Source organism: Chanodichthys erythropterus, chromosome 10 (genome assembly GCF_024489055.1).
Source record: "Chanodichthys erythropterus isolate Z2021 chromosome 10, ASM2448905v1, whole genome shotgun sequence".
Taxonomy (NCBI): Eukaryota; Metazoa; Chordata; class Actinopteri; order Cypriniformes; family Xenocyprididae; genus Chanodichthys; species Chanodichthys erythropterus.
Genome location: NC_090230.1, coordinates 9,573,835 through 9,592,078, shown reverse-complemented (window position 1 = coordinate 9,592,078; position 18,244 = coordinate 9,573,835). Strand labels below are relative to the sequence as shown.

The 18,244-nt window shown below is 36.7% G+C and overlaps 1 protein-coding gene across 6 annotated transcripts; it reads left to right on the top strand.

Annotated features, from left to right (window-relative positions):
- mfsd6a (major facilitator superfamily domain containing 6a) lies at positions 1-10,038 on the top strand. Of its 6 annotated transcripts, none has more exons than XM_067398574.1 (9): positions 1-240; positions 1,420-2,421; positions 3,033-3,625; positions 4,810-4,907; positions 5,763-5,924; positions 6,017-6,115; positions 7,030-7,313; positions 8,756-8,792; positions 9,154-9,291. In XM_067398574.1, the coding sequence occupies exons 2-8, from the start codon at positions 1,444-1,446 to the stop codon at positions 8,777-8,779; spliced, it is 2,238 nt and encodes a 745-aa protein (XP_067254675.1). In that variant the 5' UTR covers positions 1-240; positions 1,420-1,443; the 3' UTR covers positions 8,780-8,792; positions 9,154-9,291. The 6 variants fall into 6 exon arrangements, with proteins under 6 accessions (XP_067254675.1, XP_067254672.1, XP_067254676.1 ...); XM_067398571.1 differs by having other exon boundaries at positions 7,030-7,339; positions 9,154-9,250; XM_067398575.1 differs by having other exon boundaries at positions 8,756-8,820; positions 9,154-9,248.
- Positions 10,039-18,244: the final 8,206 nt, after the last annotated feature.

The following is an 18,244-nucleotide window of genomic DNA, read 5'->3' as shown; positions in this document are numbered from 1 at the left end:
CCAAGTCGGTTTGCGCTCAGGTGAACGCTGGATTCTCGCCACCAAGCAACAAAAATGCATTGACAGGACATTAAATAAGGGAGAAATTGCCTATTTGGACTGGTAGAGAAGCCAGAATACCAAAAACACTGTCCATTAAACAAAACAATCACTGGAAATGGAAGAAAATCAACTTAATCATCGAAGCTCGTCTGTTCCAAAGTAGCCAACTCACCTGAAAGTACCGAGGCTAACTTGCAGGTAAATGCAAATGACTGTCTTCTTATGACATGCGAACTTTTATGTAATAAAATACACAACATTGGGACTTGATGGACTTTTCTTGTCCTTTTCCTGCAATTCTTGAATATAATTTTGTGACCCGTTTTAGTCATTTAGGTTCTCATAAGAAACAGTACAAAGAATTTTCTAGAAATAGTTTAAAGACTTTGGCGAACACGGTTTATCTTTTTTTAAATGACATCTCAGTATAGGAAGCGCTAATACTTCCGTAAAAGTGGGACAATTTGAGACAGGCGCGCCATAAACCTCCATTACGTCATTCAGCAGTATACATGACGATCAATGTTTATATGCGTTATATTTGGAATATAATACTTGATTAGGCTACTACTTAGTGAATACGGCACAGTATACACTGTATAATGCTTCCTAGTTTGATATGTGAACCCTGCCTTGTATAACTTACACCTATAATTTAATAATATAGTAGTATGTTACATTGTTGTCACATGACCTTATCACATTAATTATAAATATAATATATAGTAGTATATAGTGAATATAGTAGTAATCTGTGTATTCATACCGAACATTTGTATACTGTGAATAGTATACTTGTACTGCAGCACAATGTTAGTATATACTGAACATAACCTTGCAAAAATTGCAATAAAGAGTGTTCTGATAGTAAGTTTTAAGATTGGTTCGCCTTTTCTAAAATCTGTCAAAGATCTGTATCTTTTTTTATTTGTTCAACATTATTCTCATTCTTTTAAAGTTGGCATGAAATGGAAGTTGCGGTAGTCTCTTCTTCCCTATTGTGTATAACCGAGTGAAACAGCTTCTCAAACCAGAAAAAAATATAGGATGTTGCTGCAAGAGGGTGGGGAAGATATTTTGATTAAAGATTATGAGGGCACATAGATTTAAAAAATAATAATAAATAATAATGATGATGTGCACTGATAAATCATTTATAATTCGTACTGCAATATTCTGTAAACAAATAATTGTCAATTTGGTTTCATGGTGACTTTAAAGTCAACATTGAATCAAAACTGACCCTATTTACTTGCTTTACATTTTCATCAAAATACTTTTGTGAGTGTCCTATTTACAAACAGTGTCTCATATTAAATTTAAATGTCATTTTTAATGCATTTTCATATGTTAATATGATCTTTAACCCAACTTTAGAAACATCAAAGCCCCCCAGCGAAGATGGCAGATGACCGTGTAGCCATCTTAACTGATGATGAAGAGGAGCTGAAAAGGAGACACCTTGAGCGCTTTGACCGTCTATCGCTTGAGATTAAATCAGATCAACCATCCCAGCCATCTGAAAACAATGTACCAAGCGATACGGCACCAACTCCATCCCCTCAAAACGACATGGGCTGCTGCGAGCGATTGTTCCTACGGGTCAACCGCTACCTCCTTGTGTCAAAAGTCTTTTATTTATTCTTCTATGCTGCATATGGTTCCCTTCATCCACTTCTTGCTCTGTACTACAAGCAGCTAGGGATGAGTCCCACCCAAAGTGGTCTCTTAGTAGGAATCCGATATTTCATTGAGTTCTGTAGTGCCCCTTTTTGGGGCATTGTTGCAGATCGCTTTAGGAAGGGTAAAGCAGTCTTATTGTTCTCAGTGTTATGTTGGCTCTTCTTCAATTCTGGGATTGCCTTTGTGCAACCAGCGGACATGAAGTGTCAAGAGAACCTCCCAACGACCACAGCTATGGCTGCGACTGTCCATCCTACCACATCTAACGAGACATTCTACCTCAATACCACTTCTTTCCTGACAACAAAAAGGATGAGACAGCGCAGGGATCTGATTGGACACTACCCTTGGCGAACCATCCTCTTGTCTGTTCAGTCTTCAGGCTACAGCGCTGAACACCGGTTCAAACGGGACTCTAACATGAGTTTCACTGTGGCATCTGATGAACCAGCGAGCACGACAGAATCTGTCCAAACCACGACCACACAGCCCGAGCCAAGTACATCCATCTCAACGTCAACCCCCAACAGTACAAACACAACGTCCAGCAGCACTACTCAGAGTACAACATTGAAACCAAAACTACCACCTCCTGAATATAACATGGACCAGGTTCACGCCATTTTCCTGCTGATTCTGCTCGTTATCATCATTGGCGAGTTTTTCAGTGCTCCAGCTATTACAATCGTAGATACGGTATGTAACTCTTTCTCCTCAAAATGAACTTAATATTAAGGCATATCAACTTGAACTTCCATTGTATTTAAACGGTAGATATAAAATCAAACTACAATCCCTTGTTGGTGCATGAGCACCTTACCGATCTGGAACCACTTCATGTGTTTCCACTTCTGAAAAGGTGCTTCTGGGCTTGAAAAGCCGTAGACGTGGGGTGGAATCTAGTAAAGTTTGCAGAGTAACAACTGGATGATTCATAACAACTAGTTTAAGAAGTCTTTGTATGTCAAAATATGTTGTAAAAACATGTTTATTTTGGGGAAGGTTATGTAGCATCATAGCTAGTTACATTGGAAGCATATCTATATTCCCAGGGAATTTTGTTAGAGTGAAAATAAGGGTAACATCGAAACATAAGAGTTTACCCTGGGAACATTGGAACATTCATTATGTGCCATGTAATTTTGGGGAATATAGTACTCTAGTACTAAAATGTACGGATTACATCGCTGTTCAGTTCTCAAATCAGTGGAAACCTTAGATCCTCTGGCACCAGCTCCAGCACCTTTATTGGAAAAGAGGTATTTGTTGTGTCTAAAATAGGTGCATGACGATTTGGATTGTTGTAGGTGACGCTGCAGTACCTGGGCCTGCATCGTGACCGCTACGGTCTCCAGCGAATGTGGGGATCTCTAGGCTGGGGTGTCGCCATGCTCTGCGTCGGCATCTGGATCGACCACACTAGCACCAACCTTGTCATTGGCGAATGCGTCATGGAAAATTACAAGAACTACCATATTGCCTTCATCGTGTTCGGAGTATTAATGGGAGTCGCTCTGGTCGTTGCCACTCAGTTTATGTTCAATGTTCAGCACCAAAACAACAGTGAAGAAAACGAGGTTGGCAACCAGCAGCAAAACGCCCAACCTAGAGCTTCCCCTGGAAGGGATATCTCTGAGACCCAAACAGTTGTCCAAGCCAAGGAGTTCCAGTACTGGGACTTGATGCGACTGCTGTGCGGCATACAGTACGGCACTGTGTTATTCGTGGCCTGGTTCATGGGCTTCGGCTATGGGTTTGTTTTTACTTTCCTTTACTGGCATTTACAGGACCTGACAGGAACCACAACACTGTTTGGGGTTTGCTCTGTCCTAAGTCATGTGTCGGAGCTTGCTGCCTATTTCACCAGCCATAAATTCATTGAACTGGTGGGACACATCAGGTGAGGTTCCACACTTTTTTTTGATTAATCTGGGTATTGAAATGCACGTTTTCTTTTGGAATTTTCAGTGAACACACTATTTATACTACAAAATAGCATAGAATAGTGCACAAGTGTGCAAATTGGAACACACCTTTACTTATGAGGTTCCCTTTTTTATTTGGGAAATAAAAATTATGTAGACCGCAAGGCAGCTCGCTAGTGTTCAAAACAGGGCCGCTCATTTGACTTAGCATATCTACTACTGTTTGTGCTTCTGAATTATCATACCATAGTAGTTTAGTCCAGTCACAGCAGAGAATTGTCCAGGTAACCCAAACCATCTCACTGCACCTTGTGACTCAAGCTCATGTGATCCTGACCTTGAATCAGTGAGCCTTTGTGCGTGGTGCTGTCTTGCGACTCTGTAGGTCTGCACTGGGATCAGCGAGGCATTGTTTGCTTCAAGAACACAAAGCCTTTTTCTGTCAATGGTGGCCCAAGTCCAGAATGCATTGCACAGCAGCTACAGTGTCTACTTTGTGGCTCCTTTCAAAGAGGGAACATTCATGCTCTTTTGGTGTTTAACTATTTCTCTATAACTACTTAAGTTATGGAGATAACCAACCATTTGACTGAATGATTGACAGATCAATATAAATTAATAAGTAATCTCACCTTTGACCAGTTCAACTTCTTGTGACAGTTAAAAGGAATTTCCTGTTCGACATTGGTATATTTTATAGACTCTTCTTTGACCTGCACGGACGGTAAAGATTTTTGTGATATGACTTTGCAGTTATATCTAAACTGGAATCCTGTTTTACTGCACAGAGGAAGTTATTATAATGAGTCATCATTTGCATAGACAAAAATTAAACTTGGTTGGTTGACCATCAAAGTGTTTTGTATTGCAACTATAAAATGCAATTATTATTATTACTATTAATATATTTATTTATACTTGCATATTTTATTTATTTATTTATTAATAATACTAATTTACATATATGCTACAATTTAGCTGTCCTATTTGCATGGGGTGCACTTAATTAAATAAAAATAGACTTTATCTTCTTTAATTAAAATATATCTTCTTTTTTTCCTATTTTTTATTTTTTTTGGAGGGGTGAAGCATAGCCTGACATGTTTTGTGAGATTCATGCATGTATTTTTAATAATTGTGTATTGTGTTTCTTTGTCAGAGTTTTGTACATCGGCCTGGCCTGCAACACGGCACGCTACCTCTATATCTCATATCTGGAGAATGCATGGACTGTGCTGCCCATGGAAGTGCTACAAGGTATGAATCATCAAGCTCTCAATCCTGGGAAAAAGCAAATACTACATCATTAAAATGGGTAAATGTGTTCTGTGTGTACACATTATGTTTTAAACCATCAAAGTCGGTTATAAACATAAAAAGATGTGCAGTACAAAGAAGGCCCAGGGTTCATTTCAGGGGAAGAAATCAAGTCAGTTTGACATTGTCAGTTTCACCAGCCTTTCTTGTGGCAAAACAATCAAGACGAAACCAATTACTGAATGAATACATAGGAATGAAGATCTGGATCAAGTCTGTTTACATTCAACACAGACATTGTTTTGTGTGTTCAAAGAAACGTCAGTACTCTTACAGTCTTATTAGCTGCCTTCTCTTTCTTTGTATTTTGAAGTTATAACACAAGTTTTTTCATGAGACAAATTTGTATGTTAGCACATAAATTTAAGCATGTAGGTACACAATGAACTTTAAGTCAAAAACACTTGTTTGTTTTGTTTTTTCATATAAATTTTGAGATTTTGAGCTCTTTAGCTTTTAGTAATGTGTTGTTTCAAACTAGTGGAAAGTAAACATCCAAAAAACACATTTAAGTGTTTATTTTATTGCCTTTTATCTATTTGTGTCTGTACCCTAGATTACGCGATGATCGCGTAAATGATCGGCTGATGTTTTTAAGGCCCTACCTCGTGCACAGATGATGTATATTAATATTATTCCTTTCAGTGCACCTAATAAATAGTCTTTTATCAGTTAGTAAAAACAGTTTCAAGTAATATTGCAAAAATGTATAAAACAAAACATCCTCTTTGAACTAACCTTTTTAAGCTTTATTTTATGTATGATTTGATGTTAACTCCTTGTTTACCTGCACAGGAATAACACACGCATCAGTTTGGGCGGCATGTATCTCATATTTGAGCGCAGCCGTACCTTCGCCGCTTCGAACGTCAGCTCAGGGCATCTTGCAGGGTCTCCACCTCGGCCTGGGCAGGGGCTGCGGGGCGATGGTCGGCGGGATATTTGTCAACTACTTTGGTATGAACATTGATAATCAATTTTGTAATTTTATGACAATACGAATACTGTTGTGTGTGTGTGTTTATGAATGGGGTTGTCTTGTTTTTCAGGTGCTGCCGAAACATTCAGAGGAATAGGAATGACCTCACTTGTAATTTTGCTGCTCTTTTCATTAATTATGTGCATCACTGGCCAGAATGAGAAAAAAGGTGAGAAACACAATTCATTGTTTATTGTTGTAAAGTAATAGCTGAGAATAACGAAAATGAGGAAATCGCACTTTTCGACACTACTAACTTACCTACATTTTATTTGTTAATTGAAAATACGTATCCTCATTAGTATAACAAAAGCACTTTTTTCTTAATTCTGGCAAAAACTGTAATAATAAAGTATCTTTACAAAATAGTGAAAAAAATTTTATGTGTAATTTGAGCTTAGATAATAAAGTTTTGTCTTTGCGTTTTTTTTTCACGTGCAGACGGCAACGTTGTCAAAAACGATCCCTGTTCACACGGATCTGCGAAAACGACTGAAACTCTGTATTGTGCTGCCAGGCCAGTAGTTTGCTATGTCACTTTGTAAAGAAACACGACTCGCCTATAGACTGAACACGTAATACGCATGTGCATGACGTCACCGTTTTCACACATTCAGGTTTTGTGCTTTACACTGAGACGATAACGGCATCGTTTTACAAAAATTGCACTTTCCGTTTTTCACTTTTTGTTGTCATGTTAATGGACAGCCAAAATGCATAAAGCGTTTACCGTTTTCAGTTGAAAACTACAACATGTAAACGGCCCTTACAGTGTCTTCTCTAGGAAGTCCATTTAAGTTTATTTCAGCAATTCATTTGGATAGTTTGTTCAAATGATATTAAATGATTTTTGATTAATTTGTTCAACATTCTTTTTGTTTTTTTGCAAAATGTTAAGTTTATTTGTAATGTAAACAAAGCGGCAGAATTTAAAACAGATAGTTTTTGTTACTGTTTTTAGCCTACTAATAGATACATTTCTTTAAATTACAAGAAGCTTTACAACTTCAATGTAATTATTGTTAATAAAATGTTTTAATGTTTTTTTTGTTTTGTTTTAATTGTTTATTTTTTACCCCACAGAGGACAAGATGCTGGCAGAGAACATTCCTATCCCGTTCAGTCCTGTTCCCATTGCGACCATCGACCTGGTTCAGAACACAACAGACGTGGCCGCACCGGCTCGACCCGAGCCCAAACTTCCAGCTCGGAAAACTAGGCACCAGGAAGAGCAGGAGGATCTGAACAAGCCTGCTTGGGTCCCTTCCGGGTCGCCGTGGGTTACAGTCGTTCTCCTGTTTTACCAAGTCAGAGAGATGGTCGTCATGGCAAAGAGACACCCTCCTGTTGAGGTCCTGCCCCTTCAGGTAGTGCAGAGGATCATGGGAAAATAGTAGGAAAATTATGAAAATGATTATTATGAATATGGATCTAAATGTTTTCAAAATAGTAAGTTGTATGTTGAGTGTTTTCTCTCTCTTTTTTAATGCATTCTTTGGCATTGGCAGAAAGGTGAGAACACGTAGATTTAGTTGAAAATTATACTTTATATTATATATACAGTATATGAAGACTTCAGATGCAAAAGCCTCTAAGTGCCGTCTGAAATTTTCTTCTAACTTAAAGGTTTAGTCCACTTTTAAATAAACTTTTCCTGATAATTTACTCACCCCCATGTCATCCAAAATGTCCATGTCTTTCTTTCTTCAGTCGAAAAGAAATTTAAGTTTTTGATGAAAACATTCCAGGATTTTTCTCCTTATAGTAGATTTGAATGGGCACCAAATGGTTGAAGGTCAAAATTAGTTTCACTGCAGCTTCAAATTGTTCAAAACGATCCCAGATGAGAAATAAGTGTCTTATCTAGTGAAACCAGTGCTCATTTTCTGAAAAAAATTGAAAATTATTTAAGTTTTAACCTTAAATGCTCATCTTGAACTAGCTCTCTTCTTCTTCTTCTCTATTTGAATTCCAGCAGTGTAGACACTGCTAAGTGTATTACTGCCCTCCACAGGTCAAAGTTTGAGCTAATTTTTATATGCAATATGCTAGTTCAATAGTATATGAGCACTGGTTTCACTAGATAAGACACTTATTTCTCATCTGGGATCGTTTTGAACAATTTGAAGTTGCAGTGAAACTAATTTTGACCTTCAACCATTTGGTGCCCATTCAAATCTACTATAAGGAGAATAATCCTGGAATGTTTTCATCAAAAACTTAAATTTCTATTCGACTGAAGAAAGAAAGGCATGGACATCTTGGATGACATGGGGGTGAGCAAATTATCAGGAAAAGTTTATTTAAAAGTGGACTAATCCTTTAAGCATTTTTATCAAGCTTGTATGTTTAGGTTAGTAATTCCTTAATTACTAAATTATTAGTAATTAGTAAGTCCTTTTCATTGCCATTAAAGTGAGATAACTGAAAATAAACATACAAGCTTGATAAAAATGCTCATTTTAGAAGAAAATTTCAGACGGTACTTAGAGGCTTTTGCATCTGAAGTCTTCATATATATATATTCAATATTAAAACTCTTATATATTTATATACTATAATTATATAAATATTATTTATAACTTATTTGATCCAAAATACAATAAAAACTGTAATATTGTAAAATATTGTTATTTGATTATATTTTAAAGTGTAATTTATTCCTGTGATGCAAATCTGAATTTTCAGCATTATAACTCCAGTCTTCGGTTTCACATGATTCTTCAGATATCATTCTATAAAGTATAAAATACAAAGTAGGGTAAAGCATAATTTTTGCTTTTTGTTTTACACTTTTTTTACACTGAAGAAAAATCAAGATCTGACGGTCTGACTACAATCTGAAGGTCTGACTAAACAACACCATAAATATTTGTAAATATTTTTTTCCGCACCACAAATAAACAACACAACAGTATAAAATGGATTTAATCAACCAGTTACACAAACTGACAAACCTTCATAATTTACACGACATAAGTTTAGTTACCCAAATTAATCAGCATCTGAACAATGAAAAATCAACCTAGTCTCAAATAAAATAATCACATTATGCTATTTTATATCCTGTGTACAAAACTCTGCAAAGATGCATTTTTGTTTTAAAATATTATGCATGAGTTTTTTTTTTTCTGTCAGAAGTTTTATTTTGTGTCAGATATGAAATAACTTCATTACATGCATTAAACTGACTGTTTCTCTAACTAGGACACACCTGAGGTTCCCTCAGACTCCAGAGAAGACGACCAATCAGTGTTTAGTGATGCCTTGCATCAGGAAAGCTTTCCCAGCAGCCTCCAGTCCCAGAAGGACCCTAGGCCCCCAGAGGCCATCGCACAGCTTGAATTCCCACCACATTCTGTATTACAACCAAACAGCTGATGGCACAAACTGACTCAGTAACCCCTGTGGAAAGTAAACATCAGTAACCTTTACCTTTACTGACTCACTTCATTTTGTTTTCTTTGTGAAGAGTTTTTCATGAACTACTTGGGGAAATACAAGAAAGATGAATGTACTTTGCTGTATAAGTGGCCTTTGTATGATTTTTAACTTATTTACAGGTGTTTTGCACAAGCTTTAAATAAAGCCTGGCAGGTTTTAATGAAACTGTAACATGTGCCTGTTTTTACTTTCTTTGACCTGTAGAGGGCAGCAGTGCCTGGGCATTCTGCCCATACATGATTGAGCTTTATGAGGCCTATAATAATTGTATATATCTTCCTTGTGAAACAAATTGTGAAATATGAATATAAATGAATTTAAATAGGTGAAATGTCATTGCTTACTTGTCATACACTTACTTGTGTCATTACTACGTCATTGCATTGTGAATAACGGGGACGTTTGCGTTCACACTTTCACCTGTGACTTGTAATGTAGGTGTAAAAGAGTTGGAGAAATTTTTGCAAGGGGATTTAATGGTGTTTTTATTTTAGCACGTGTCGGCGAGCACCTCTCTCTCATCATTAAAGACACCAGCATTAGATCATATTCTTTCATACATTAGATTGGCAGACATCTCCTGTTAACCAGACCATAATGCTTTGCTTTATATATACACATACATATAGGTGGCTTCTTGGTAATTAGATAGACTTGAATTACCTGCTAAAATGTTTGCTCACCATGTACAAGGAGTAGACTTTTTTTTTTTTTTTTTATTCCCAGAATTCATTTCTTTCAGTGTAATCAAACACCTTATTTGCAGCACACAGCCACTCACAGCACAGATTTCATCTCCGGTGGGATTAACTGTCACTAATGCAATATGCCCTGCAACAATGCAGTGCCATGTGTCAGAAATCGGTTCAAGGCAATTTATGATATCAGAATGTTTGAAAGAGATAAAGATATGTGACAACAAAATGCTTGTTTGCTAATCTGAAGTTCCTAGGATCAGTTACGCTTGCTTTTTTGTTATTGTTTTTGTTTTGTTTTCTGTTAAGTTTTAGTGTTGTTTTTTTAATTCTGGTCCATTTTTGTTCTGCTGCTTTGTTCAGTTCCTTTTTGTTTTATTTTAGTTTAGTTATAAATTTGTTATTGCATGCTGGTTTAGTTTTGTTTGTTTAGTGCAGTATTTTGCTGCATTTTATTATACAGATGTTGTTTGGTTCTGTCAAAACAGAATAGTTTAGCCTGTCCATTTAATAATGTTTATTTTCAATTCTTGTTCTGCTTGAACATGGATAGCTCTCTGGGAATTACTAACATAATAATTATCGCAGGCAAACATCAGGCAGAGCTGGGAAAGCGGTGTGAAGAGATTCCAGGTGACCATAGCTGGTCTCTGACGCATATTAATGTAGACAGCTGCCACACTCGCATACTGAAAGCACTGCCTGACTCAGTTTCTCACACAGATAACTTGGCGGAAGAAAACATTATCCAAGAGCCTTTAGTAGTGATTCTCTGGCTGCTTTTACGTACTGAATGTTTCGTTTTAGTTTTCGTTTGGCTGTTTTGTTTAGTTTTAAGGTCTGTTTGGGTTTTTGTAGTTTTGGTTTGTTTAGTATCATGTTGCGTTGCTTTTTTTGTTTGTTTAGTTCAGTCAAGTCTTGTTTTTTGCTTTTTCATGTTAGCTTTTATTTATTTGTTGTTTGTTTAGTTCAGTTAAGTCTTGGTTATTTGCTTTTTAATGTTGCCTATTTTTGTTTGTTGTTTGTTTGTTTTTGTTCAGTTAAGTCTTGTTTTTTACTTTGGACCACCACATAAACCCTTTTGTGGTAAATTAGCACCAAAATGTTTGCAAACATTTGACTAAATTTAATTATTTTTATGATAGTCTTTCTTATGAAATTGTAGATTCGAAAACATTTACACAAATTGAAGATAAAACTGTCAATTGAGCAAAACTTGTCAAATTAATGTCATTTTATACCATAGTGCTGCCACCATACCTTTTACTTCAATACAAGTAGAACCCGTCAAAGTTTGACAGGTCATTTTTTTTCCTCAACCGTGTCTAAAGTCCAATTCACTCTGCACCAAAAGACACTTCTTCAGGTTTTGTTGGTTCACCAGTGTCTGTTGCTGTTGGTCACCACTTATTTTCGCCAAACGAACATGTTGAATCGGCGTTTTGTCTGGTCGTGGCATGTCTGAGAAGTGACATCTGTTGGTGCAGTGTAAGTTGCTTTTATGGACTTCTTTGTTTCACAATTAATTTTTATCACCATTTCTCTCTGAAAAATATCTGCAGGTTTCAACTAAGATTGTGCTGATCCAGAGAATAGTGTGGCATTCTGTGTGAAAATTTCTGCGGCCCTTAAACACTGTTCCCACACGGCAGCAGAGTGTGGGCAGCCACCGCCTATTCTGAAATTCCGAAAGCGAAGATCCAGCCAAAGGAGAGGAATTAGTGGGAAACTAGGGAAGTCATTTGGATGGTTTAAAAAGTAGGCAAACAACGTGTCCTTGTGAGGGGTCGCTGAATGGCCATCTTGACCTCTGACCTCTAAAGAGAAGTGATATGCCAAGTAAAACAACTAATGACTAATGAATAGATGGAGGGCATAGAAGATGTCATATAAACAGATGGTGGTTTATAAGTAATTGCGAATTTGTTATGCAGACTGAGCTGAAATGCAAGAAAAGTGAGTCATGCTCATTGGTGTGTGAAAGGTAAATTGGAACTTCTGAGGATTGGATTGCAGATATTGTTTAAATCATTATTTAGTTGGAGACACTTTTTTAGTCAAACTATGGTTGTTGAGATGAAACCCTGTTTAAGTGAGTTTGAGATTTTTACATGTTGCTGCCATTGTGGTCGATGTTCTGACAACACCAAATTCAGGAAGAGGTTTCTGCAGAGATGATTACCAGGATTTCAGCTTGTTTCAAGTCATTGTGATTTGAATCATGTTGAATGTATGGCTTATTTTCTCTATTTCAGCCTAATGAGTTGAGTCAGGATTTCCTCCTGTGTGGTGGGTGGAGTTGTGGGCGGGGCTATTTCTCATGGGCCCCATTTTTCAAAGCTGAAGGGCCAAACATCAAAGACTCCAAATGATAATCACCACGCCTGATGTGTTTACTGCATTTCAAAGGGGCGACTGAGTTTATTATCTTCAATTATGTTGCTCTTGTCTAATGAGTCCTTTGTTTGTCAGATCTCAGAATTTCCATTGTTCCTTTCTCGTTTCTTTGTTCATGAAGAAATGTCACATTATTCACGTCGCATGCGGAAGCTTTCATGTCGAGATAAAACCTTTGAAATGTCAAAACTGTGGCAGGTAGTCCTGATGATTTCCAAGTGATTAATTCACTTCGTTAGTCTTGATGGGGCTTTAGAGGTGACAATAAGATAAATCTAGCATTTTACATTTCCTGAAGAAAAAAAAAAAGTTTTTTTAATATGTTTTTGTTTTTAAGATGGCAGAAAGAAACATGTTTTTTCAAAACCTAAACAAAATGTTCCACAATTGTTGCAGTTAAGTCTTGTTGTTTTCCTATTAAAAATTAGAACACTATACCAAAGTTTTGAAAAACATTAAAGAAAACATGTCAGAGGTGTTTTCAGTGTGTCCAAAATGTTTTATTTTGGTTTTATATGCATTTTTGCAATATATAAGTATGATATGGGAATGCATTTAAAATGCTCAACTGCAACATAACTTGTCTTATGTACTTTATACGTATTATTACACCCACCCTTCACACGCATGGTATGGCAGCAAAGTTCCTTGATTATTACGCCGGAATGAGAGTATAGTTCCTAGCCATAACAGCCTACAAAATCGTAACTTTTCATTTTCAGTCGGTCTTAGTACACGATGTATCTACAGAAGAGTCGAGTTTTAAATAAGAAAAATACCGAAACTCTTTGGTCATTTTTGAGCGAGATGCTAACGGTCTAATCAGATTCAATGAACTATGCTAAGCTATGCTAAAAGTGCTACCGCCAGACCCGGAGATCAGCTGAATGGATTCGAAAATGATAAAACTCAACTGTTTAACTCTAGGGGAGGTGGAAAATGAGCCTATTTTCAAAAAAAGTGGAGTGTTCCTTTAAGCCAGTTATTTTTATCTTTTGCTGTATTGTGTCAGTAGGAAATATCAGTTAACATTTCCAAACCTTCATTTTGGCATTAGTTATAATAATCCAGTGAGATTTTTTGTATGCACAAGAAGTCCAGCAACAGCCAGTATGCTCCACACGGAGATCTGATCTCACCATCATCGAGTCTGCCTGTGATTACATGAAGAAACAGAAAAAAACTGAGACAGGCTAAATCCAGAAGAACTGTTCCAACATCTCCAAGACGCTTGAAGAAACCTACTACTGTCAAGTTATGTAGAGATTCTCAGCCTCAATGTTTTCCCAAACTTGACAAAGGCTTCATTCAACTTCAGAGGGCACATGGAATAACTCAAAACATCTGATTCTTCATCATCAAAGTAATCATTTGCTTATTTTCAGAGCTTAAGTCAGATGCTTAGCTTAATAACCTACAGGCCTACAGAGAATCTTTATAAATATATATGAGTTACTACACACACAGCAATGACATAATTTAAGGATATTTAACTCATTTAAACTACAAACAATGTTACTTGAATACTCACAAATCACATAAAGTACATAGCGGTTCAACAGCAACACTAAATCAAATGCATTTACTCCACGTGGCCAGTTAGCATATTAGATGCTAAAACCACTAGCATTACCAAAGAACTTGAGACAGAAGTTGCGTCCCAAATGACGCACTATACACTATGCACTTATACACTATGTACTTGTGCACTATGCACTCATCCATGTAGTGCGTGAATTGTATAAGGTTATTTAGTCATTTAACAACGGAGTCCGATCCTCCCTTCCCCTCCGCTACGTAATTAAAGCTGCGACAGTTGAGTGCACGAAGTGTCCAACATTCCAAACTTTGTTTTTTCCGTTAATTTAGTGCATCATCCGGGTATTTAAAGTGCACTTTTTCTTTTTGGAATTTTCAGTGTGAACGCACTAGCACTATTTGTACTTAAAAACGTCATGGAATAGTGCACGAGTACGCGAATTGGGACGCACATAGACACATTTGTTCTTTTAAACAGTTTATAGTCACTAAAGAAATTAATCTTTATCCTGTCACAGTAGCATCACAAAGTTGATGAACACATTGTAGCTTTTCCCTGCTGTCTTCAGACTAACTCAGCATGTGGTTTACTCCAAACTCAATGGCTATATCAGTGCATGTTTTAGCAATCTTTCTCCTCTGGTTTTATAATCAGTATCAACACCAACTTGGGTAGGAGAAACACATCCACTTTGCAAACCAGTGTTAATTTAGTTGACAAATAATTTGTCATAATTTTCGTCAACGACATTTTTTCACGGACGAAAATGAGACGATGACTAAGCAAAAATGTGAATGACTAAAACTATGACTAAAATCTACAAATTTTCGTCAACGAATAAAAACGGGACGAAAATGAAAGAGAGGATCGATTTGGAACGATATCCAGTCAGGACTGTTGTCTTGTGTGGAAGATGCGCACTTTTCTTTTGAAGTGTAACGTGCTGATCTAACCGCGGGAAATGCGGCGCTGTTTCGCCCTCTACAGGCTCGTCAGAAGCACTTCAGACTGCTGCGCAATTAATGAATAGCACACATTTATGCCAAGCGATTGCTTATAAGCTAATGTTGATGAATTATGACAGTGTTTACTACACGAATGTTTAAATGATAGTATGTTTTAGACGGTTGAAAGAATGCATATTTATCACCCTCATGAGCAGCTACAGTGCAGACTGCAGACATTTCAGAATAAGAGTCACGGTGTATTTCGGGATGGTTTATTTTCTATTTAATTTATAGTAAACTACTGTAATTTAAACTTATTTTATTTCAGCTAGTTTCTAGCTTAACCTGAGGTATTAAAATAACAAACAGAAATAAAAACTTATAGACATTTAAAAGCAAAAACTAAAACACATAAACACAAAAAAAAAATACTAAAACTTTTAACTAAAATTACAATGAAAGCAGAAAAACTAAAAATCAAATCTAATACATTTTTAAACGAAAGCTATAATAGTACCTCAATGAAAAGTCAATCCCTGAAAAGTACTGAATTTTGCTCTTTCGTGTCTTTTTGCACTTTAACGGTCAAAAACAGTTGGGTGAACATAAACAGTTTGGGGAATATCAGATGTACCTATATCAGTGTATAGGATCTGTGCATTGTTAGAGAAATGCTTAATGCATTACAATTTAACTAAATTAGATTTTAGTCGACTAAATCTACTGTAGATTTAGTCGACTAAAACTAGACTAAAACTAAAACAATTTCCGACGACTAAAATATGACTAAAACTAAATGGCATTTTCATCAAAAGACTATGACTAAAACTAAATCAAAATTTGCTGTCAAAATGAACATTGTTGCAAACAGAGATCCCTCTGCACATTGATAATCACACAAACACACCTGGTTCATTCCACAGTTCTTCTGGATTTAGTCTGTCTCAGTTTTTTATATTTCTATTCTGGCTTGGGTCACGCCTTCAATCAAAATCTATGGGATTTTTTCCTTCCTTGTTTTGTTTGCTAGGTGAAAAATCATCAAATTTGTAGTTAGTTTAAAACTAGTGATTTGAACAAACCCCATAGCACTAAGTGTGAGCGATAGGGTGATATATGAAATAGGTGGGCATTGACAGTTCAGAGAGGACAGCATGATCTCTCTAGCTCTCTGTCTGTCACTCTCGCCCACACAATCTCCCCCAATTGGTTGTCATCGGGCACTGAAGGTCAGTGGAGGTGTTCTTGCATTGTATAAGGGTGCTAATAACCAGGCAAATATGTGTGTCTGTATGAGTGTGCGCGTTGTTGTTGGCACGTCTGCTTGTAAATTGCTGTCATCTAATCTGTGGTTAAAGCTCCAGCCAGTAATCCATTTCACACTTCGGGTTATTTTGTGGCATCCACAATCTTAAAACACGCCAACGGCACGCCACCTAATCCTGCCAAATAAAGCCACGGTATACAGGATCCACGCACTGCATAAACGCTGACATCGCCATGGTAATCTGACACACGTCACTGCTTATGTTTATACATTTCCTTTTGTTCAGTACAAACAAATTCATCCCAGTTAAGAGACGTCATATCTCAGTTCTTAGGCCCATACCCTGTCAAAACTGAACAAACAGATTGTGTCTTAGCTGCATAGTTCGGGTCCTGGATGCTAAACTTGTTGAATACGTTACCCATGTTATGTTAGCTAGTTGACCTTTTCATCCACTAAAGCAACACTTGTGGCAATTCTAAAAATGCAACGTATACTTTAATTGAATTATTAAATGTGAACTGTAAAGGTATTTCAAGGGACAACATCTTCATAATAACTTAACAAAACTTATGTTACACTAAACATATTTTTTAACCCTGTTCCACCAATCATTATTACATATTCGGGTCTTTAGCGACCCGGATCTATATCTAACATGGATGGATCTCTAACTGCCACAATAGTATAAAACTCTCCTGATATTTTAATAACAATTACAAAAGAATAAATTTAAACATATTTAGTTACCTTTTGGACATTGGAAGGGTTCAATATGAGCAGATGCTTTTACTATCATCACTGTCATCGTCAAAGCTCATTTCCCCAGTACAATCAGCATGTGGCTCATATTCATAATCTCAACCATATTCTCAAAACTATTGTTTTTAACGTCTTCGAAATCAAAATTTCCATCACTTACAGCTTCTTCACCAGATCCACCATCACGTGACCGTGACACTAATATTTAATCGTGTATAGTATTTGCTCAGCAGTAAATCACTGAGCCATTTCAAGTTTTGCTGATGATACTTGTGTATTCTTTTGTTTTATGCCTGCGGTAATTATGAGTGAAAAATAAGAAAAAAATTCTGCACCAATTACAAATTAAAACATTTAATTGGGGGCATAGATTCAGTGGGTCAATGAGGAAAAACAGAAAAAAGGAATCCGCACACCAAACAAGTTGAAGGTCCTTTGAACAAGATTTACAGAAATTGACAACAAAATATTAATGTGCACTAACAAAAATGTGACTGTGCACATACAAAAAAGAAAGAAAAAACAAAAAAGAAAGTTTCAGTCCATTTTGGAGTATCTTCAGTGCTGATTATGTAATTGACCATTTGCAAAGACCCGCCCCCTTTAGTTAAGCTGCATTCACGTCACCTCGTATTTACCGGAATCTTGAAATGACAACACGTGACATTATATTCGGAGCTGTTCACGTCCTTTTGGTCCTTGGACTGGAAATTATGCGTTTCCATGGCACCACTATCAACGCCTAATAAATCAATCTACAGCGGTCAGGTGGTATAGTGGCCACATGTTACATGTGGGAGCTTTCAGAAAACTCCCAGCTTACAAGCTGTAATTACGAGCTCTACGAGGACGTGAACGCTTTTTACAAGCTAGAATCTTGTAACTACAGGAATTACGAGGCCGCGTGAACGCACCTTTTCTGTTGCTACATCCGACATCATGTTCTCACGCAGTGAAAAATACACCGCGGAGCAAAGAGGACACTGACAACGCGTCAACAGACAAAACAAGCAGGTTATTTTGATATGAAACAAAGTCACAAATTTAAAATTTTGTAATTTTTAAAGAAATTTAAACAATAAAAACCGTTTTGTGGCTCTTTAATGTGCCATGACAGATCGCTGTAGCGCTATAGTTTAAGAGTCTGGCGAACCAATCATCTCTTCCTGATAGTTAATAATAGCATCAAATAAACATGAATGAACTGAACATCAGACGTCAGTACACACCATTTTTCAAGTTCAAG

Excerpts from the sequence above, each read along its gene's own strand:
- mfsd6a (XM_067398570.1), top strand. The coding sequence starts at position 1,444 with ATGGCAGATGACCGTGTAGCCATCTTAACTGATGATGAAGAGGAGCTG. Across the intron at positions 3,626-4,809 it reads GAACTGGTGGGACACATCAG|AGTTTTGTACATCGGCCTGG; the intron begins GTGAGGTTCCAC and ends TTTCTTTGTCAG. Across the intron at positions 4,908-5,762 it reads GCCCATGGAAGTGCTACAAG|GAATAACACACGCATCAGTT; the intron begins GTATGAATCATC and ends TTACCTGCACAG.